The sequence below is a fragment of the Dipodomys merriami genome, unplaced genomic scaffold, assembly GCF_024711535.1.
Source record: "Dipodomys merriami isolate MVZ:Mamm:240054 unplaced genomic scaffold, mDipMer1.0.p SCAF_367, whole genome shotgun sequence".
Classification (NCBI taxonomy): Eukaryota; Metazoa; Chordata; class Mammalia; order Rodentia; family Heteromyidae; genus Dipodomys; species Dipodomys merriami.
The window spans coordinates 970,862-993,982 of NW_027205237.1; the positions used below are offsets into that span (position 1 = coordinate 970,862).

General features: G+C 43.5%; 2 protein-coding genes across 2 annotated transcripts in view; both read right to left on the reverse strand.

Annotated features, from left to right (window-relative positions):
- Window positions 1-439: 439 nt before the first annotated feature.
- LOC138804506 (mast cell carboxypeptidase A-like) lies at window positions 440-17,703 on the reverse strand. Its single transcript, XM_069988807.1, has 11 exons — window positions 17,585-17,703; window positions 17,416-17,491; window positions 14,599-14,723; window positions 9,816-9,918; window positions 9,605-9,706; window positions 8,605-8,706; window positions 6,532-6,642; window positions 5,644-5,734; window positions 4,384-4,586; window positions 2,819-2,903; window positions 440-1,031 (listed from the first exon to the last, which is right to left on the reverse strand). The coding sequence occupies exons 1-11, from the start codon at window positions 17,650-17,652 to the stop codon at window positions 844-846; spliced, it is 1,254 nt and encodes a 417-aa protein (XP_069844908.1). The 5' UTR covers window positions 17,653-17,703; the 3' UTR covers window positions 440-843.
- Window positions 17,704-20,274: 2,571 nt separating this feature from the next.
- The window catches only part of LOC138804482 (carboxypeptidase B-like), a 36,272-nt gene continuing 33,425 nt past the window's right edge, over window positions 20,275-23,121 (reverse strand). The window contains exons 11-12 of the mRNA XM_069988750.1: window positions 20,948-21,032; window positions 20,275-20,617 (exon numbers count right to left, since the gene is read on the reverse strand). Of these exons, the coding sequence (XP_069844851.1) occupies window positions 20,430-20,617; window positions 20,948-21,032 (273 nt within the window). The 3' untranslated portion in view covers window positions 20,275-20,429. The remainder of the gene's footprint in view (window positions 20,618-20,947; window positions 21,033-23,121) is intronic.

Here is a 23,121-nt window from a genome sequence, read left to right on the forward strand (position 1 = left end):
TTCCTCCCTCCTCCCCTCCCTCCTTCCCTTCCTCCCTCCTTTCCTTCCTCCCTCCTTCCCTCCTTCCCTCCCTCCCTCCTTCCCTCCCTTCCTTCCTTCCTTCCTTCCCTCCTTCCTTCCTTTCTTCCCTCCCTCCTTCCTTCCTTCCATCCATCCTTCCTTCCTTCTTTCCTTCCTTCCTTCCTTCCCTCCCTCCCTCCTTCCTTCCTTCCTTTCTTCCTCTCTCTCCTCCCTTCCTCTCCCCCTCCCTTCCTCCCTTCTTTCCTTTTTTGCTACTCTAAAGACATCTACCAGAAAAAAAAACTTAGGCAAACCAAGTTTTTGAAAAATTCAAGACATTATTTCCTATTATTAGTTGAAGCAGAAGCATTCAGCTTGATTATTAATGATAATAGAGAAATGCAGAGAATATTGTTCAGTGAAAGAAAGCTACTTTTGTGAAGTATTTGAGTACATTTTACTCATTTATTTTTTTATTATGCTAGCGCATGAAAAGATGAAGCTGCATGGTAAACAAACAAAAACAACCCACTTCTGCAGAAAATGAGGTTTACATGACTTTCCTGCACACTGCCTCAGGATGCTCAAAGCAGTGCTTTCTGCTGGGCACCAACTCCACCTAGAGCAAAGGCAGGTAGAAAGGGTTGGTTGAAGGGGCTTTGTTCAGGTGCCACTGGACGTATATAAGAGCAGAGAGAAACAGCGCAGCTCTTGGTAAGCAAGAAAGGACCTAGGACTAACATCAGGTGAGATGAGGCTCCACCTAAGAACAGCCTAATGTCAACTTTCAGGTGAGAGCCATAGCCAAGGGTAAGCGGCGTGGTCCCTGCTGAGAGGAATTCCTTAGATTGCATTTCTGAGGATGTACTTGGCAATAAATTTGACAGCAAGCATGGTCTCTTTGCAGGTTGGTTTTATCCGGGATTCCGGAAGAAGAAAACCAAACCTTCCTCTATCACGAAGCTCAAAGGCAAATGTGTATTTGATGCCCAGCTCATAAGCCCAGTCTAGAGAGGAACCTGATGTTGGGTCTGCAAAACATAAGCAGTAAATATTTAGTTAGAGATGAATGCTAACACTTTTCTTGCAATGGAAATTGCCGGCATAAACTTAGCAATTTAAAAATAATTATGCGTAGAGTTAAGTGTAGTCTGCTTGGTACCGTCTGCAAAACAGTTATAGATTTGTGACTCACCACACATTTTAAAATCATGCTGCATTCAGAAATGTACATTTGGGCTGGGTCAGGACTAAGCTGAATACACATGCAAGCAGCTCATAAGGAGACACTGGTTTCTGGAAATCACCAAGGAAACACTCCACAGGAGCTATGCAGAGTCACTGTCTTTCTCTTTGCATAAGTCTCTCAATGTTCACATTGCCAATACCAAACATTCTATAGTTAAGTGGTCAAGAAAGTTATTTTAAGGACAGATTTTACTAGAATTATGAAATTCTACTAAAGATGTAAATAACTGGTAAAAAGATGAAAAGTATAAACATACAGCCCAGACATATATATATATATATATATATGACACATATATGTGCATTTGTACTAAAAATGCACATGCATATATTTTGCCTTATGTAATAAAAGAGCATTCTTTTCCTATGTGAAATAATTTATGCTGTGGGACAAGTGGCAGGTTAGCTGACATTAACGTTTCAGATCTGAGAGGTAAACGTTACTGTGGCAGAATGATTCATCTGGGTTAGGAAGTCTAGAAGACAGCTGGGAGGTATTATAACACAAGAGCCTGTGTTCTAGAGAGTCAGCACACTGGGCTGAAGGAGTGCTGGACAGAAGATTCATAGAACTGGATAAAAAAGGTTGAAATTTCAACCTGAGCACCAGTGGTTGGTAACCAAAGAAGCCTGTGGTAGAAAAAAAAAGAAATGAGGTACGGATGCTTTACAACACAGGAGAGCCACAGTCAAGAAACCTCAGCCATAGTTCAAAGACACATAGCAGCAATGGATGTCTGAAGACGTGAGAAGTAAGAATCATTGCTGGGGTGATAAACCCAGGGCAGCAGAACCTGAGCCCCTACTGCCTTTCTTGGGCCCATGATGATTTCAGCGGAACATACTGGTCAGTGAGAAAAGGATCCATCTTCCTTGTCCTGTGTGACTCAAACTGCGTCTCAACACATCTTCACTACAAGACACTAGGGAAAAGATTCTGCTTGCATGGAAGAAAGAGCCCCATACAAAAAGGAATCCAAGTTAAAGGAAAATGGTTAGGTATTGTGGACTTTGCCCCCAAGTAATTCTTGTTAGTTCCTGTCAGAGTTATGTATGGTTGGTGACAGAGAGAAGGGACAGGAAGGTGCCCGAATTAAACCTGAGTTTGTTTTGATTGACTAATTTATCTTCACCTTGTAAAGGCTTATTATAAATTGTCTAGAAAGCTCTTATCCCGGGGCTGGGAAGGTGGCTCAGTGGTAGAGTGCTTGCCTTGCATGCATGAGGCCCTGGGTTCCATTCCTCAGCACCACATAAGCAAAAAGAAAAAAGCCGGAAGTGGTGCTGTGGCTCAAGTGGTAGAGCGCTAGCCTTGAGCTGAAGAGCTGAGGGACAGCGCCCAGGCCCAGAGTTCAGGCCCCACGACCAGACCCCCCCACAAAAAAAAGAAAGCTCTTATCCCCCCAAAACTCAGATATAACCTACTGCCTACGTTCACACATTCACAATCTCCTGTGTAAACTGAAGTTTAAACAAGTGATCCCAGATCTCTAATGCTCATAATAATTTTTCTCAATAGTAACAAAAATGGATTAGGGCAAGGCTTCAGTAGATGACGGGAGAAACTTACAAATGGTGGTTGCAATGGGGCCGTAAATGTAGTGGGTTTCATAGCGAGAGGACAGAGCCTCGGCACCAATCTTTGCGACTTTGTCCTGGGGAGAAAGAAAAAAATAAAAAGATGAAAGTGGGATTGTAAATATCACAAATGATTTACTAGGGATTAAAAATCAATTGTACAGGTTGTTTGGCATTTGAGAATCAAAGTAAGATAAATGGTTCGGCGAGAAACATTTTTGGTAGGAAATATGACTGTCGTAAAGACTTCCAAATGCATGATCAGTGGCATGTGGTTAATACCCTATTTCAATTTCCATGTCCTCTCTCCTCTCTCTCCCACCTCCATCTGTATATCTCTCATTCCTTTCAGGTGGTATTTGTCTCTCTCACATCCACATCCCCATTTTCTCCTGTGTCCCTCTTTCCTTCCTCTCTAATAGGTGGCACTTGTGCTACAGGACTTGGTAATGTGAAAGGCAGGGAGGTGTGGCGTTATCTTTAAAGTGGCTCTGTTACATCACGGCTGCTCCTGTGGTCCTAGGTAAACATGGTGAATGTGGTATTGGAGTGAGTGTGTTCCCATGTGCATATTTCTGTGTCTGTAGGTACTGGCTATTACTAAGAAGCCACGTTTTCCACATGATTCAGTTGCTGTGTAAGATCCTTCACTTTACTCAAGAGATGTTTCTCCTATGCCATCATATCACTTCCCTAAGAGTGGGCTGAAATTGCATTCTCCTGTCTACACAAATTAATCAAACGCCCACGTTCCCCTTCTCAGATTATGTATAACTAACTCTGTGCACATGTGTGCACACACAGGACTGCTTTAAAGCTCAGCTCTGAGTGCAGTCGCATGCTGTGCTGAACACAACTGACTGAAATAAGAGCAAAAATTGGGACCTCCTTTTTTTTTTTTTTTTTCTTCTGGAGACAATATTTGTACCACAGCCTTTTCTGGATTAACCTCCAGTGGATGTAGGATGCTGAACTTTATCCACTATTTTCTTTCTTCCTCAGTAACTCAAGATATTGATCCTTCCATTTACCCCGTGCGTCCCTCTGATTCATTGGAATCCAGGTGGAGAGTCCTCTCTGTAAAGCTGTCACGATCAAGTCAGCTTTCACAGAAAGAAAAGGAACGTGCAAGAGGCCAGAGTTTTGGAAGAGAGCTTATTTTTAGTTGCTCATTATGTTTTTTTCTTTTTAGACAGTAAATGAATTAATGTCATTTTCAATTTGATCAGGAGGATAAAGGTACAGTGAATCTCTTAGTCTGGGCCTGAGACAGGACTAGCGACTGTTGGCTGTTTTCTTAGGCTCTGGCTAGGGGTGGTTGTGTAGTTTGGCCTACAGGAAATACTAAGGCTGGGTGGTAGTAGAAATCTACTCTGCATGACCTAGGCATTTCCATCCTCTTGGTTTTTAATTTTTTTTTTCTTTCTCAGAAAGATCTTATTATCTAGGCAAACCTCATTAGTTCTTTTTCTGGCAACAAACAATGTGACGTTTCTTCCGCATAAGTCAAGCTCATGAAGAACAGACAAGAGCTGAGCCCCACTGGCCCCTCCTCACCAGCTCCTGGTAGTTGGGCGGCAGTTTGGACGTGTAGCCGTAGGGGAACAGGAGCATCTGGGAGTAGGAATGGAAGGTGAGGTAGGCCTTGATGGACTCCCGGTGGCTCCGGATGAAGTCTGCCACTGCCGCCGTCTCTTTCTCCGACTCTGGTGCAGTGCCAGGGTAGGTTTCCTTACATGGGTTGTGACTGCTTTGGGAAGCTACGGAGATGTGTGTGGATGAGATTATCACCCAATGTTGTTTCTGTAAAGCCCAGCCCTTCTGATGTGTGTTCTCCAAATAGTGACATGAGGTGCGGGGGTGGGGGTGGGTGGGTGAGGGGGACATGTTCCCAGGCTGCTACCGCCGTAGCTCTGTGTGTCTGAAGATTGTACATGCATGCGTGCACACACACATGCATGAACACGGATGCATGCACACAGACACGCACATGCACACATGTCAGGTTGTGATGAATTTAGTCTACCAGGATATCCCTCTGAAGCACATGGGCTCAGATCTCCCTATACCAGCAAGGTTGCTGTGTGCAGCATCTCATGTAGCATGCCTTGATTGTCATTGTGTTTTTATTTTCCTCTTCCCTCCTTCCTTCCCTCCCTCCCTTCCTTGGCTTGAACTCGGGGCCTGGGTGCTGTCTCTGAGTCTCTTTGTGCTCAAGGCTAGCACTCCACCATGTGAGTCACAGCTCCACTCCTGGCTTTTTCTGAGTCATTTACTGAAGATAAGAGTCTCACAAACGTTCCTGCCTAGGCTGGCTTTGAACCATGATCCTCAGATCTAAGCCTCCTGAGTAGCTAAGATTACAGGTATGAACCACTGGGTGCCTGGCTTATTTTCCACTTTCTTATCCTGCCCCCGCCCCCACCCCCAGTGGTTCTTTGTAATAAGTTTCTGAAGAACTACTTGTGTGCTGATTTTGACCACTGCTATTTATCAATTTTATCTGCACAGGAGGAGCAGGAAGCTTTGGTCTCCCTTCAGATTATCTGAAATTTTTTTAATACTCATGGGGCCTTCCCCTCCCTTCCCTTAGCAAGCTAGATGCGTGTCCAGAGAGAGCTAGATAAATAGCATCTTCTCCCCACTCTTCCCAAAGAGAAGTACTCCTGACCCCTCTGGGGTAGTGGTTATTCCTGCCCGGCATCTTAGGTAAAACAATTGGCCCTCACTCTGGGAGTGCCTACGGTTTACAGGAATGTGGGTGGATCCGTGAAATTTATCAGCATCTTAATGCTCAATGTTTTGTCTAAGACTCACCACCCCAGGAGGCATCGAAGTTCCGGTTGAGGTCGGTGCCAATGCAGGTGGAGTTGTGGTGCTTGGAGCGATTTTTCCTCCACATGCGGTTCTGTGGAGTTGAGAGGCAGGGGCAGGGAGATGCTGACGGGTGGCCACTGTGCACGTTTCATCTCCTTTGTCTCAGACTCCCTGCAGAAATCTATCTAGCCCGCGAGCCCACTGACTAGAAAGCACACAGTTATTTCTTGAAATTGGTTATATTCTCAGAAGCACGATTTTTAGCCATCTAATTCAGTAAATGTCTTAAAAATCTTGATTAGCATCTAGTACTGGAAAGTGATCAGTAACCTAAGTGGTAACTGTATTATATTACTTTCTACTTGTATATTTGGTCACAATGGGATGGTTGAAGGTATAGTTTGATGTGGCAGTATCTGTCTGACAGTGCAATATTAATGGCTTTATTTTATTTTAGCAACAGTAGAGCAATACAACACAAACCAGATAGCTCGTCTCTTTTTTGATACAATTATATCTCTATACTGTTCTAAATGGGTGAAATATGATGACTTTCCCTTTAAGACAATGAGTTGATAAAAGTTTTCAAGCAATTTATTTTTAGCCAGAATATGATTTGTCACAGCATAGAATCATATATTTCCTTTACAATTATGGATTCATTAATTGTGTATGTTGCTATCTTCAGAAGCAAAAGTGTCATGTTATTTCAATGTCATTTACTGAAACCAGAAAACTTAGTTGACTGAGTCTTAAATAGAAACCCTAAACATCTAGTTTTTGGAATTGGAATTAACTAGTTATCCAAATCTTAAACATAGTACATTATAATTAAAGCTAATAAGTAATATGTCATTTTAATTTAAATGAGAGAGAACCGAGCTGTACCTGTGTCCATGACCAAATATATCCATCTACGTTGAACACTGGTAGGACATAGAAGTTCATTTGGTCCAAGAGTTTGGTCATAATTTTGTTTTTGCCATAACTTTTTGTTGCCTGCAGGAGTAAGAAAAAATGCAGCTAACAGTATAAAATTTAGCTACCACAGGAGAAGCTACGGTTTTGATAAGAGTTATTTGCCCAACGTTGAAGGATTTCCAACGTATTTCCCCTGAACCACACAAAGATAGACCACAAATACGGAGTACAAGAAACGTGTGCAAGACGCAATCGGAAAAGTTCCTCTTAATCAGAGTTGACATGAATTAAAGTGAAGCCGTCAAGTAGCTGCTTTAGTCAGCCAGACTCCAAGTGTTCCAAATGTAGCATGCAATACACGTTTCACAGGAAGGAGGGAGGCCAAGTCTAGAACTCACAGTACAATTTACTTCAGAAGAGTTCTTTCTCTCACTTCTTTACATGAGTGTAAGTTGTCGATATGTACAGGAATGGGGAAATGTTGGAGAGGGCCTATAAATATTTATAAATAAGATCAAAGAATAACTTTCCATTTTTTCCTTCCCTTCCTTTTCCTTTCTCTTTCCCTTCCCCCGTCTCTTCCCTTTCCCTCCTCTTTCCTCCCTCTCTCCCTTCTCCTTTCCCTCCCTTCTTTCTTCTTGTTTAAACCCAAGGCCTCTTACTCACTGAAGCATGAATTCTATCACACAGCCATACTCCTTAACCAAGGAATATATATATATATATATATATATATATATATATTCCCCCAAGGAATTTTTGTATTAATAAAAATTCTTGTCTGGAAGTATAGCTCAGCAGAAGAATACTTGTAAATGTCCTGAATTCAATGCCCAGCACAACCAGTAAAATTAGCTAAAAACAAAGATAAAAATCTCAGGAATTTAGAGATTGGACCAATCAGTATTTTTCTGAAATAAACTTAATTGTCTGAGCTTTCTGTGACTATCAAAAGCCTCATCAGCCCCTGGTACATCTTTATCAGAGCCAAGAGACATTTGCTTTTAATTTTTTGGAGATGGAATCTTGCCATGTATCCCAGGCTGGCTTCAAACTCACAACTCACCTCCCTCCCCTTAAGAGGTCCTGAGATTAAAGGCTTGTGTCATTATGCCCAGCCACAAGAGATTCTGGGCAGTCTTGTGCTGTGATTTCCTTTATGGGTTGAAGGGCAGAGATCTTGGATTGTAGTTGCTGGAACAACTACAGTTATAAGTCAGTCCTGTGGCAGATTCTTTGCTGGCTACTGCATCTCTGGCCCAATGCTTATTCCAAAATGTCATATACAACAGTTAACAGCAAGAGCAAAAGAAAGCAGCAGAGTACAGCAGCAATAGATTGAGAGAAATACAAGATGGAAAAAAGAAGGTGTTATTTCCACTTGGAAAGGACATTCAAATACAAAAATTCCAAGTTTCTGCCTGGCCATTGAAGTCTGTCTGTACACGGAAACAAAAGCTCTGTGTTTTGAGCTCATTAAAGAAATATCAAGATGGGAATATGGCTTAGTGATAGAGTGTTTGCCTAGTGTACATGAAGCCCTGGGTTTGATTCCTCAGTCCCACATCAACTGAAAAAGCTGGAAGTGACACTGTGGCTCAAGTGGTAGAGTTCTAGCCTTGAGCAAAAGAATCAGGGACAGTTGCCCAGGTCCTGAGTTTAAGCCCCACGATTGGCAAAAAAAGAAAGAAAGAAAGAAAGAAAGAAAGAAAGAAAGAAAGAAAGAAAGAAAGAAAGAAAGAAAGAAAGAAAGAAAGAAAGACAGAAAGAAAGAAAAGAAAAACAACATTGCAGATTAGGTAACAAAGGGTGATTTCAGATCTTGCTTTTTCACCTTCTTTACTTTCCTAAAATCTCAGCTGGAGTTGGGGAAGTTTGAAGGGAGGTGTCAACTTGATAATAACCCCAGTGGCAAGCCCACTCAAAGCTTGCTGGTCCTTAGCAGCACTCAGGAGCTCCTGTGGTTAAGTGGCTTCGCTCAGCTGGAAAGTTCTAGAGGCTGGACAGTAGGATCAGACTTCTGAGTTCTGGTTCACTCACCTGATAGACAAACCACTGGCAGAATGCAGGGGAAACCCATTCTCGAGCGTGAATGCCGCAGTCCATAAAAATGGCTTTTCTTCCTTTATGTTCTTTCCCAATCTATTTAAAAATAGATTTAAAAATAGATACATGAGTTCATGCATCGACCCCTCGTTGTGCAAGAACTCTTCCATAACCTGCAAACACTTCTATCTCCTCTCTAACCGTATTTACACAAATGGTGTGTAGACCCAAATCGTGATCTGCTACCTTATATTCTTTCAAAAAGTGTTCCCAGGGTCAGAGCTTCTTTTAGTTTTTAAGAGAACTACGCCTTGCATTTCTATTCCATTGCTAGCTTCCTGTGTTTGGAAAGATGGATTACAGTTACTCTGTTCCCTTTGGGTTTTTTTTTTTTCTGGTTTCCTAAACAGGGAGAGTTTGTGCTGTGCTTACACAAGGGCACACACAGCCAGATAACTGCAGGGTGCTCTTCTATAAGAGTGTGCATTGGTTTTGGGGTGGTGATCAAAGACAATAAGTGTTGCTCATTCAGGGGACACTCCTGGGAGTGCTTGCTGTCTTTACACGTGGAGTAACCCAGCAGCGTCTACCGGTCACGCATTCTCTGTGGTACAGAAGGAATTCCTGTCAGTGTTGCGTTCAGACGGCTCATGGAGTGTTTTGGGGGTGGCGTGAATGCATGATCTTTAAATGTTTCTTCCTGACCCTCATTATCTGTTCTACTGAATTGTAATGAGTGTCACGTGCTGTCCTAAGGCTGTGGAATGAGGAAAGTCTGTCTGGCTTGGCCCACTGCACCGTCTCTGACAGATGTGCTCTCTTCCTTGGTCCCACCAAGGCTTCTTGTCCTTTCTCTATTCCTGGATTGCTGTCTAGAGTCCCGATCATCTGCATCTCCCTTTCTCAAACTTAGCTTTGCCATGTCACAACTCTTAAATTCATTCTTAAAAAAATAGTAACAGTAATGAGTGGTTCTTGGGTTTTTTTTTCTTGCCTTCAGAATGTAGAGTGGATTATCTTCAAAAGTAGATCCGATTTTAATCCGTGAGACCATTTCAGGTCGTTTTTTCACCATTTTTTCAGTCCAAGCTACAATCTTTTAAGAGCAAAATCAAAATTTGAGGAGTTAGAAGAAAGAAAGGAAAACAGCGGGCTGACAAATGATGACAGTCACTTTTTTGAGGAATTGGAGTTTTATCCTGTACCTTGTCCCAGTTATTATATTTTGCATAACTGTGCCTTCCTGGGCTATCTTCCTTAACATCAAACTGTTTCTCAATCTCTTCTTGTAGATCATGGATCAGGACTCTGTTTGACAGGAAATGATAAGCATACATTTTTTTTTTTGTCACAAGAAAGAAAACCACAGCTATCTTTCATTTACAGATAAATTTCTCTTCCCTCTTCTCTGTCTTTAATCAAGCTTACTCTTTTCCCTCATCATTCTTGTTTAGCCATCTCCTTCCGACAGGTCACATGTCTGCCTTCTGATCTCCCCATTTATCTAGAGCTGGGCCAGAGTCTAGCCGTGAAAAACAGGCTCATCCAAAAATAGACATTGCTATACATATACACATACCACTGGGCTTTGAAGAATTAATATAAAAATTGTGTAAAATATTTCACATATTCAGTTAAGTAAAATGTAGTATTACCATTAATTTTCCCTATAGTTTTTTTACTTTTTTAATGGCTACTAAAACAGTTTTAAACCTCACACCTGGCTCCTTCTATGCTATTATAATATTCCCTGTCCTTCTTCAAAGTGTGCATACACACATTCACATACAGCACAGGCAATGGTAGATAATTTTATGCACAGATACACTGACCATCCCTTGTTATTTCACACTTGAGGGCTGGAAGAAAAGCAAGTAAGAATAATGATGATAATGGCTTTACTAACTAGCCCAAAGCACTTACTACATATGGTGTAACATCATGAGTATGTTGGCTCAGTCCATGTGAACTCTCCATCTTACTAATGAGCAAACACATACCCTGTGGATAACCAAGGAGCTAGAGCATGGCTGGGGTGACTTGGAGGGGGAAGACAGGCAGGATTGCTCACGGTGAAGCTAATGTTGGAGTCAGTACTCCACCTCAGCACTGCCTCATTTCAAGGACAGGGTGCTGGTCACCCAATGTTTGGCTGTCCTTGTGTCTCTAGGCCTGGCTTCAACCCTGAACTCCAGACCAGTACACTCTCAACCATCTACTTTACATTCTCTGTTAAGATTTTTACCCACCTCCCCACACTTTTGATGGGGAAATCTGTCTTCCATCATTAAGTATGAAGGTAACTCAATGGCAATATCTACTTATTGTTGTCCATGAAGATAAGGCTACATTGAAGTCTTTTATGAGACTCCTTGGCATGTTAACTATATGATCTGTCAGAGGAGATATTCAGAACACCCTCATTCTTCTATATAGAGCTGTGAAAATAATGTTGAACCTAGAAGGAATGCATTGGATGTTGGGAATAGGACTTGCTGAAAGCCAGCTCAGGGGTGTCTCTGATAGATGGTGACAGATGACAGAGGAAGGGAGGGTAAGACTGCCTGGATGGAAGGATGTCACCAACACAGGGACCAGGTCTTGGTCCCTGAGACTGGGCCCCACAGCCTGACAAACTCTGGTAGCCTTTATAAACCTTAAGAATTGTCTTATAGCAAAGAAAATTCCTACTTATTTATAGTGATCCTTCTTCATCCAAAGGGAAATTGTATTCAGTAGCTAATTTTTTTCCAGCACAGAGAACTGTGATTTGTGTGGGAAATATTTCAGTGTAAATATCTGAAAGGAAAGACTGAAGTCGGATGCATTGGGCATTTTGATACTTGAGTTTAGCTCATTTCCCACTGATTTTACGTAAATCAAGGGCACCTGCTTGTGGCAATGAAATGCACCTGTGCTCTCCTTTCCTTCTCAGTGAGTCCTGAATGCAGAATGGAGCTGTGCCTTCCTTAACATCCCCTCCAGCCTTCTGATAGTGTAGTTACTTATCTAAAGAGGAAGCAGGGACCTGTGTTGTTCAGATATTCTGCAGTACTTGATATGATCTTTTGATCTTTGATTTTCTCACTGACCCACCACCCAGAGTACAACGGGGCTGAAGCCAATAGAAATGTGAGGCCTCCAGGGAAGGGAAAGGTGAGCCTCAAAGCTGAGAACCACCTCAGCAAAATTAATACATGTTTTCAACCAGATTCAGTGCTGACCTCCCTGCTTGCTTTCTTCATTTTCTTATGGTCGTGAGCTCTTGCTCTCAGTCTCTTCTCGAGGATGGGTGAACTGACTCCTGTTCTGATGCATTATATAAATGTGGAATACTCCTAATTATTTTAGTTAGCACGGGGCGGGGGTGGGGGGGTGGGCATTGCCCGGCATGAATCTTGACTCCCATCAGCAGAGCCGGCAAAGCACAGTACAGGGAATGGCAGGACCAGCTTTATGCAGGCTTGGCTACAGACCGAGTGGATGGGGAACGCTGCACTGAATCTAATTTTTAAGAAATCTGAGAGGACTCGGAATCCCATTTTGGGTGGTTGCTACCCACTCTAGAAAGAGCTCCGGTTTCCACTTTTTATTTTCTCATTTTAATTGTTGATCAAAGAGAAGACAATGGTATAGACTGACTCTCTGAATGTTGCAAAAAGCCCTCAAGGTTTGCATTGCTAAATCTCCCTAAACGTAGTGCCTGCCCCCAGGGGCTCAGGCAGTGAATCGAGTCTGCTTTCCATTTGACTCTTGTTCCTCTGCCCATTTGGGTTTGCTAGTGTACACATATTATGTTTCTTAGATTTGGCTTTGTTTTTTGGTAGAAGTGTACACAAAGAGGCAGGAAGCTTGCTACTTCAAAATCAAATCTGGCTTAGTATTGTAATTTTTTCAAGAATTAAAAATAATATCATACACAGAGGCTTTAAGCTAATTGGTGGTTCATACGCACGGTGGGGAGGGTCGTCTAAGTACATCATGTGTCAAACAGCCCCTTGACACAGTCTTATTTAGCCGGGTGCCTGGGTCCAACCAGATGTTTCTGTTCTTAGAATCCTCTTCTGTTACTATCTGATGCCAAGTAAGTCATGGAATTAATATGCAAATAAAATTATCCATATAATTAGTATTTGGAGACAAGATTTTAAATAGTTCTTGTCTGTGCAGATCACTTTACATATTTATATTTTTTGAGGAAGGCAACTAATTATGTGGCTCTCCCACAACTGTAGCTAATTTGGGCCAATTTCAGGAAATCATGTCTTAATTAGATAAAACTAATTTTTGTAGGAGGCTGAACGCCTTGCTTCTTGATGGAGGTGGCAGAGACGATCTCAGCCTCAGACAAAATGAGGAACACGGTCTGTGAGGATCTGGCTTTAGACGTCTGATTGGCCCAGAATTGTGTTATGACAGGAGAGGCCACAATGAACAAAGACCAAAGTGTTATCTGATGAAAGATGCCAGCTACCTGCCTGGGTGTCTTCCAGTGATTTCCTTCCATGCCTCTGTTCGTGGAAGGTACCCAGCTTCCTGTGTACATTATAAGGGCTACCAACCCTGCTGTTAAAGGCAGATTATACACAATTAGAGCAGCGCACAGCTTTCCTTTTAGGTGGGCAGGATGCTCAGTTGGTCGATTCTGGGAGGCCATGTTCCAAGGGTTTTACAACTAAGGCCCAGAGTCAGAAACCTGGCTACAAAGTGACTTGAGACACAGAAACACTGGTGACTTGGGCCAGGTATTTGTTTGTTTGTTTGTTTTCTTTCAGATGAAAGAATCAATATGTCATCTGAGCCAGTGTGAGCAGGTAGCCTAGAATGTACTATGAATTTCTATGGTCTTGGGATGTCCATTTATGGAGTGTCTATTTCTGATTTTAATAGTGCAATTTACAAAAGCAGAAAAGCTGGTCTCACTTAATTTTGAGTTAGTTAGGCTTTCCCAATTTATAAACTTCCACATGACTGTTAACTTCTTGGAAGGAGAGCACAGAAACAATGACCTGATACTTTTAAAACCAGACCACACATGTTCGGCTTACTTCCCTTGCTCTTGGTAGGGTTTATGTGTATTCGTGATGCTGTATTAGAACCATAAATACAATAGAATCTCTGTGAACCATGGCACCCTCATTCCATGCAGCCACTTTGCTAACACGAGCACTCTTCCTTTATCTCAGACAGAAGAAGGTCTTTTGCACTAAAACACTGAGGGTGGTGACGTCATGAAACAGCAAGTTCAAACAGAAGGACCCAGTGAGTGCTGAGTGGAGTTTTGATTGTTGAGGGCATCAGAAGATGACAAGGCCTGGAACCTAAAACTGGGGCCCTCCCCACATCAAACCATGGCCTGTCTGAACATAGAAACCACATTTTGTCTTCTAAGTTGTGCACTGATTTGAGGCACTCCTCGATAGTCTCCCTTCTCCTCTGTGACAGAAGGGCCCAGGCTACCATTGTTGGTTGATACATTCTAATTTCCTTATTTATAAACCTTTATTTGAAATTCTCTCTTCTTCAGTTCAAGACCCCCCCTCTACCGTTTTAAAAGAAATTTCTTTGGGTAAAATTTCTCTTATAAAGGACTATTCATTTGCTATGTATTTTTCCATTGTCACAGCTCTGCTCATCTAGAGATGAGCACAGACTGTTCATATATGAGGAGAATATAGACACAGGGCTTCAGAAGAACTCTGGGATGGCTCCCCATGGCTGGGACGAGGCGCTCCCTGCCTGCCTCCAGGGCGCTATGCCTCAGAGCTGGCTCTGAGATGGTACGCGGAGCTCATGTCATCCTTGCAGCTTAGAGCCCGTGTAAGAGGGAAGTCCCTGGGCTCGGTCTCCTTGGAGTGAACAGTCCATTGTACAGAGGAAGCTTTTAGTCAGTCTAACAAACACCTCCAGCAAATGTTTCCCTTGATGGTTGAAGGTTCCCCAAAACTCGCGAGTATCCACACACTGGAGTATTTGTGAAGGACTTACTCATAGTGCATCTTACTCTGGTCCAAGGCAGCCTGGATGGAGGGCGACTCCTTCTCGCTGACTCGGAAGTCCACTGTCATGTTCGCAGCCACGTGGTGGATGGTGTCTGGGTACCAGAAATCAAGCTGCGGAGAGGAGGTTGCTGTTAGTCATTGTTGCTGGTTTGCTCACCCAACACATAATTATTAAGAAATGAGTGTGAGTTATACATTTTGAAAGAAATGTGGGGTTTGGTTAACTAAGATAGACCCTTCTTTTTTTTTTTTTTTGGTCTGGTCCTGGGGCCTGAACTCTGGGCCTGGGCGCTGTCCCTTAGCTCTTCAGCTCAAGGCCAGCGCTCTACCACTTGAGCCATAGAACCAATTCCGGCTTTTTTCTTTTTGCTTACATGGTACTGAGGAATTGAACCCAGAGCCTCAGGCATGTAAGGCAAGCACTCTACCACTGAGCCACCTTCCCAGCCCCAGACCCTTCTTTTTTATATAAATTAAGATTTTTTTTTCTTGAAAATATACTTAAAGTACTCTTGAATATTAGGAAGTCATTTATACTGAGCACTGTCTTAGGACATTGTATGGAGCATGCAAAAATGTCTGGACAGTTCTTTTGGATAATTTCTTTGCTTCTGCATTGCGGAGTTGAATAGAATTATTTCCTAATTGATTTAACTGTAGTTTCTGACTTTGTTTGGGCATTTATACTAAATATGTATCTTCTCGGCCACAATCATGCCTCAAAACCACATGTCTCATAAAGTCAGGACTTCCTGAGTTTGTATACAATGAGAAAGCACAGTCCCTCACTCCTATCAGCCCTGAATTTTTTTTTTTTAAAGCCATATGTCTCTGGATACGTTATAATTCTCTGTCTTGAAAAATGGGGCTCACAGGACTCCCTGGAGAGCATTTGGAAGACTGAAATGTGTAAAAGTTCAATGACACGCAGGAACTTGGTAAATACTGACTGATGTCTCTCTCTCTCTCTCCACACAGCTGAGAATTTCTAAATGTGGCAGATAAGGCCAGAAAGCCAGCATCCAGGTAAAACGACTTTCTGAGCACTCCATTTCTTGGGGCTCTTCAAAATCAGAGCCCATTGTGTAACCGAACGAAGGGCAAGTTTCCCACCTAGGAGATGGGCGTATCCACCTCTCACCTCAAGACTGTGGTCCTGAGGCGGTCCCACCGTGGCTCTCCGAAACCCATTATGAGACATAGAGAGCTGCTGTACACCAACCAATATGTCTCTTTCTTTGATGGGAAAGTTACAGAGTGAGTTGGATACAGGAGAGATACAGTGCGATTTAAAGGCAAATCAAAATAGTAGTTTCTTCTCTTAGCAAGGTAATGTGGAATAAGCACATAGAGTCCAGAAAACTTTGCTGTGCAGTTATTAAGCACAGAGATGAGGAGTTGAGTAAGCACCTTGTAAAAGGGAGATGTTTGGTGTGGGAGCTACTTCCCAACCTGTTAACCAATGTTTGTGTCCTAGGAGGAAACCAGGCCAGTTCCTGCAGGAAACACGGACCAAGCCACACCGTAAAGAATCGCCAAGACTTAGCTAGATAAAGAAGAGAAACACATTCTTCATGTGAAACGGCGGCAAGGTAGGGAAAGTTCTGATCTTTGTGTTGTTTCAAAGGGGAAGAAAGAGAGCAAAGGAGCCCAGGAGGTTCAGGGGAAAAAAAGGTTTAGTTCACACCAACATCAACAGAAAACATGGAAAATGCTTGTGTGGTAGTAACCATGTCACACCAGCTCCTGAGTGATATTCAAAGTTTTCTCTGTCTTCCCCCAAACCTTAGAGAATATCTGTTTACCAGCCACTGAGACCTGTGTTGCTCTGTCACTGGCCTAAGGCTGGGGAGCTAGTGTGTAACTGGGGTTTGAACCTAAGCCTATGGCTCCTTGACTAAAAGGAGAGAAGCAATGCCAGGTTTGAGAGAGGAAGAGAGAGAGAGAGAGACAGAGACAGAGACAGGGAGGGCACTGACTACAGATGTGGGAGACAGGATGAGGACTCTGAACTTAAGTTAAGGAACCATTGCAGCCATCTCGGCAAAGGGAAGAGGGACACTGATGAAAGCTGTGGAATGGAGAGATGCATAAAGATGTGGATGCCGAGAACTACTGATTGATTTCCTGTGGAGATAGGAATGAACCCCAGATTTAGTTCTGAGATTCAAATCTGATGTATGTAATCTGTTGGGTCATTCAGTTTACTCTCTTTGAACCTCAGTTCTTGGTGTTGGTTTGCTCTAAGTGGGTTATACTGTGACAATGGCATTGCCAGTCTGTTGGAGACTTTGGAATGGTGCGTGGGCCGTGGCTGGCACAATGTGAGCCTTGCATGGGTACAGCAGGGTCAGCGTCCAATGGCTCTGTAGGCCTGTTGGGTTGAGAAGAGTTTCCTTCAAAGTGTACCTGTTCTCGGACCGGGTCACACTCCGTATCAGCCAGTGCTTTGACACCATCAGTTCATCCCTTCACAGCAATTATACCATTAGAGGCAATTGGCCTAGAAGCTGGGAGGACAGAGAGCAGTTCCACAGGAAGGAAAAGGAGTCCCTGGTTTTTAATGGTGTCAAGAACAATCCCGTAATTTATAATTTTACCAAGAAGAAGTCACTGCAAAGCTTTTGGGAGGGAAAACAAGAAGGATTTCCATACAAACCAACTCAGGTGGAGGACTGTGCATTGGCTGGATTATCCAGGTAAGTCTGCCATTTCCACTTACGCTTAAGCATCATAAAGAAAAAAGCAGGAACTTTCAGAAAACAAAGAAAAGATAAACTATTCCTGTAAGTAAGTGCGTTACCTCATTGGTCTTGGCCAAATGCGTGATGACTTCTGCTTGGGTCTCATCCTGGGGCTTCACGCGAAATACCTTGTGCCTTCAGGAAGATGAAAGACAAGCTCTGTAAATGGTAAGGAGACCTCCCACAATCCTCTTCCCACCACATGCAGGCACCTGGGGTGACATCTACCTGTCAAAGCGAACAGGAGCTATTGCCAGGGTGGCTGTGATCAGAACCACTTGCAGGATGAGCCTCATGGCGGTTGTTTGTTTGACTGAGACCCTCTGGGGTTTTGTGCCTCTGCCTTTATCTTGAGGAATTGCTCACTTCCTCTCACCCAGGGTTTTCTTGGCTCGGGGTGTGGGGAGGAAGAACCCCAACTTTAACGGTCTCTGCCGCTTATCTCATCTTACCATCAGAAATGCTCATTTGACAGAAAAACGATGGAAAGCATTGTTTTAGCAAATGACACATCTGAGGTGGTGGGCTTAGTACGTTCAGAGCTCAGATTGGAATCCGGTTGTTTGTTCTGAAATGTGGCGCTACCACCAAGCTTGTATTAAAGGACCCATCCGTAGGCTTTATATTTGCTCTGCTAACCTCAGATGGATTTGGGTCTCTGGCCCCAGAACGTTGTGCATGGTCCTTAATAACGTAAAGCAGGTGTTTGAAACTTGATTGTAATCATCAAATTAAAAACATTTTTGTTATCAGATAGTTTAGATATATGAAATGTAGGTAACAATAGAAGGCATTGGTATGTTAGCTATGTAGACTTGTGACTCTATACCTTTTCTAAAGAAGCGTGCATTGCAGAAGAACCTGTGTTTTCACTTGCTTTCTCGTCTCCCTGTCATTTGAGGTCACCCTTACCTAAAACACCCAGAGGACTTGTTGAGAACCAGAAAACCTTGGTGCTATAGTATTTACTCATTGGACATTGTCTCTAGAGTGTGGATTTGCTAGGTGCCAAGTGACAGCTTTTGAAAGCTGAATTAATCAAAGCTGTTTGTTTACTATGTGACAAAGCATCCAGGGACTTTCTTTAGTCTTTAATACAACTCAACTTGCGGTAAATTATTTGGAGAGCTACATGATTACCCAGGATCATAGGTAAGGCATACATGTCAAATCAGATAATTTAGAATTTGCCTTTGAAAACTATCTCTTCACTTTGGCAAATACAGACATGGCTAGATATGAAACATCCTAGAGTCATGGTTCCACATTTAATTGGCTGTGTATCTATCTCTGTCTATCTGTCTATCTGTTTCTCTTCTCATTATGTAGGCCAGAACTTGCTATGTAGCTCTAGCTGGCATTGAAATGGTGATCCCTCCCAGTTACACTTAGCCTTCTTAGTGCTGGTTAGAGAGATGTGTTGGAGGGAGGGAGGTGTGTATTGACAACAGAAACACCATTCCTCCTCATCATAGAAGGATTTCTGCATTCCTTAGAAAAATCTTCATGTACTGAACCTGTGTATATGGAAAAGGCAGGCATTCCCAATGCCTTGTATCCTTACTGTTGCTCAAGTACATGGACACAGAGTCTATGGTGACTCCTGCTGAGTTTGGGCCATGGATATAACTAAAAGATGGCGGTGACAATTCAGCAAATTAAACTTGATGCTCTAAGTTGCCATCAATATAATGCTGAAAACTTAATGGGACACTAAGTTTTACACTTAAAGACCTTGATTTGCCTATGTAAATTGTGAATTACTGAATTATTTTGATGAATGCTCAGTATACTGGCATAGCTACACTGCCGCCATCTAGTGGACTGTTAATAAAATTCGTCATTCTTTGGCTTGGACAACTTCCAAATACATTGTGATTCAAATGGTTCTTTTTCTGATTAGAACATCATTATAGACATTTTAACACATTATGTCTGATGAGCCCATTTTTCCCTCATTCCGTATAGGAAATAGTGATTTCATATTTTATTCTATGATTTTAAAGCAAAGACAAGCTCCCTAATGATAACTCTAATGCTTGTTCTAAAAACTGAACGTGGCAAAGTACTTTCCTCCATTGGCTTCTGTTGTTCTAACCCTGGAGAATATCATGTCACGTGTGGTGTGCACATGACGCAGTGGTTTCCGCCTCTTTCACTGGCCCAGTTGGTCTAGCCAGGGTCACTTCCAGTCTGCCGTCCATGTCCCAGCACACAAGCACCCGTCTGACTACTCCACAGACAACATCCTCAGTGCGGCAGCATTATTGTGCCAGGCCCTGGACATGCCCTCCACCGGTTATGGGCCTTACCTCACCCAGGCTTACCCATCTCCCCTCACCTCCTCAAGTTCCACTCTCACCCTCTGAAGAGCCCCGGGCCTGAAGGGAGTGCCCACTGGGTCCTGCTCCTGGAGACCCATTTCTTCCTGAAGCTTCCCAAGGGGACCTTCTTTCCTCTTCTCATGTCACATTTGTTCTCTCTGCAGTCTACCTCATACCCGCCTGCCTAGCATCAAGTGAGTACCTAGTTATTAACTACTGGTTATTTACTTCATGTCTGTCTTCTCTAACGGTCTACGAGGGCAGAAGTGTTACAATTCTTTATTATTATTACTATTATCTTGAATTGCTGAATAAAATTCTTGGCATATAATAGACAGCCCACTGAATGAGCTGATGTAGGAGCCAAACCAAGACATCCCTTCATTCTCCTTTCCACGTTTTGATCATGAGGCTGTGCTCATATCTGGTATACTCTGAGGTGTTGTCCAACCAACAGCCGGCCACACCATCTCCCGGGATATCCCCTTCATGACCACCTCATCTCTTGCACACCCCTTGCCTATTTATTCACAGCTTTTCCCGCTCTAAGAAGCAGACACTATGCCATACTTTCCAGGTACAGTGACTCACTTTTATTATGATCAGTTAAAAAAGATCCAAGTAGTTTAATAGACCTAGAAGCTTAAAAAAGAATGCTTAAGATGTATAAAACCTTCATTCAGCCCCATTAAAATCAGAGTTCAGGGTAGATAAGCAGTGGACAGAGCGTCGTGCAGCCGGGTGCCTGGCTAGTACAGGTTATGGAGGACGTAGTTGGCGATGTACTTGACAGCAAGCATGGTCTCCTCACAGGTGGGTCGGATCTGGGACTCAGGAAGCGCAAAGCCGTATCTTCCTGTGTCCCGGAGTTCAAAGGTGAAGGAATATTTGATCCCTTCATCATAAGCCCAGTCGTCAGAGCCGCCGGCAGCAGGATCTGAAACAAGCAGAGAGTAGGAGAGGGGGTGGAAGACAACAATAACCCTAGTCTAGAGATTTGAAGACATGCCATCTTTGTCTTTATAATTACAACCCATTTCCTTGTGCGAGTAAAAGATAACTCTCTAGTCTGAAAACCAGAGGGTGCCACATTTGATTTTTTTTTAAGAACAAGTCCAGTGTCACCCCACAAAACAGATCTGAACAGGGCATTTCTTGACTAGGAAAATGATTACATGACTCGTAAAAACCAGTGGGAGGCAAAGCTTCCTGCTCTGAGTGTTTGGCGCACGAGGCCCATGGTTTCCTGGCTGGAGGTGAGACTCACAGATTGTGGTGGCTCCGGGACCATAGGTGTACTTGGTGCCATGCAGGGAGGCGAGTTCCTTCACCGCAGCCTTGGCCAGGGTGTTCTACAAGAGAACCATCAGGAAGTGAAGACACAGAGCAGAGCCAGAGGGACTCAGACCTGCTCTTGCTACGCAGGCCTGGTGCCTGGCCCGAGCGTTCACAAGCAAACACTGGGTTCCAGGCCTGCATGAGAATGTCTGCCAGAGGACATGGGCTCCTGGCCCCTCCACACCCTGCCCAGACACTCCACACTTGGGAAGCCCCGCCTGGCTGGGCTGCCTTCTGATTGTTCACTATGGGAGAATCAGTTGTGACTCATTCTGGTTGTGGGACCTGCTATATTTTGGATGTTGGCACCATAATTGCGTCTTGTTCATATGCCTGGGAAAGTGCAAGGAAACTTATGAATGAGAACCGTTTAATTTTTACAAAGGAGGAGCTTTCCTAGCTCCCCATTCCAACTTCAAACCCAGTCTTGTAAAGTTGAAGGCATGGGAGCATATCCTTAAGATATCAAAGATTTCAGCTCCCATACTATTAGTACTTCCTTGACAAATCAGAACATTACAAAGCCATAAAATTTTAAGCCATGAATTTCTGTTCTGGTCCACTGATGTGACGTAATTGGTTTCCTGGAACTATCTTTTCTTCTTGGAGTTTTGGGCCCATAACTTGAAAGGTTTAGAGTTCCTTCTCTTGGGTTCCAAGTGGATAATAAGATGTACTTTCTTCTCTTCCAGAGAAGCCTTCTGCATGCTTTTCTTTTCTTTCTTTTTTTCCCATTAAGTTGTGAATTATTATTATTGTTGTTGTTGATGTTGTTAGCATTGAGGATTGAACTCTGGGTTCACACACTTGTTCACACTGGTACTCTACCACTTGAGTCATACCTCCAGTCCAAGCATTTTCCCAATTAATTGGAGGTGGTATCTCACAGACATTTCTGTGTGGCTAGCTTTGAACTGTGATCTTCCAGGTGTCAGCCTCTTGAGTAGCTAGGGGTATGAGCCACTGGCAGCTGGCTATGAATTTAGAAATGCAGTTCTGCAGGATTAATTCCAAATGTGTAAAGTTCCACATGTGGAAGTTTGCAATCTTGAGATGTTACAAAGAACAGTTGGATAGATTTGACAGTCGCTGTTGGCATCTGTTGACTCACATGCCCGTTCCTGAACATATTTGTTGGTATTACGTAATCTCTAAACTTCCAGACCACAGGCCTACTTGTGATCTATTATCTTTTTGAGACAATCAATCTATCAGTCATGACTGCCCTGAAGGCGGTGCACACATGTGTCAGTTTGCCTTCCTTGAACCACAATCTGGGCACATGAGGGTCACCAGTGCTTCTAACCCTTCACAAGCATTTGTTTTCTGGGGCAGCTGTTCTGTGTCTGGTGTAATATTTAAGGATTTGGGTCAGAAGGCTGTGACTTTCCTCCTTTCATGGTGCATACTGAGTCTGTGCCCTGCTTAGCCTGGTCATTGTATCAACCTCATCCTCCAAGGGCCACCTCACCAGCCGGCCCATCTTCCACAGCTCTTTTGCTCCCTCTTTGGGCAGAAAGAATTGTGGCCGTGGCCTAGTCCACTTCCCTCCCTAGCCACACATGGGCTGCATTCCTTCTGAGCTAGGTGTTCTTGAACTGTAAGACTATGGGTTCCCTCCCTCCAGCCAGAGCCCCTCTTTGCTGGGGTTGGGGCGGGGGAGATATTCCACTGTTCTTTCAGATTTGCTTGTCACGCGGCAGCATTACATTACCGTCTTTGTGAATCTGCTCCTCGCCCTCTTTAAGGGCGTGGCTCCCCTCTCCTGGGAGGGGGCTCAGGCCTCAGTTGTCCTCTGTGCTGTGACCCAGTGCTGTTCTCAGAAGATGACTTCTTTGCTGGAAGAGGCTTACTTTAACAAGTTCTCACAGTGTTGCTCAGGTTGGCCTTGAACCTGTAATCCTCCTGACAGGGCCTCCTAGGCACATACCACAGTGTCTGGTGTGGACATTACGTTGTACCTCAGAAGTCGTACGGCAGAAGACCGAGTCCTCTCCATTTGGAGATTTGGATAGGGACGAGGAGGGTCAGGCTTTGTGAAGGCTGAACTGTGACCCTCCTGAGCAGAAGCCGGGGAGGTCAGAGGGGGAATCATTGGTCCCA

Coding starts and splice junctions, on each gene's coding strand:
- LOC138804506 (XM_069988807.1), bottom strand. CDS start 17,652: ATGAGGCTCATCCTGCAAGTGGTTCTGATCACAGCCACCCTGGCAATA. Junction 17,492..17,584: donor GCTCCTGTTCGCTTTGACAG/GTAGATGTCACC, acceptor ATCTTCCTGAAG/GCACAAGGTATTTCGCGTGA. Junction 5,735..6,531: donor ATATTTGGTCATGGACACAG/GTACAGCTCGGT, acceptor TCAACTCCACAG/AACCGCATGTGGAGGAAAAA.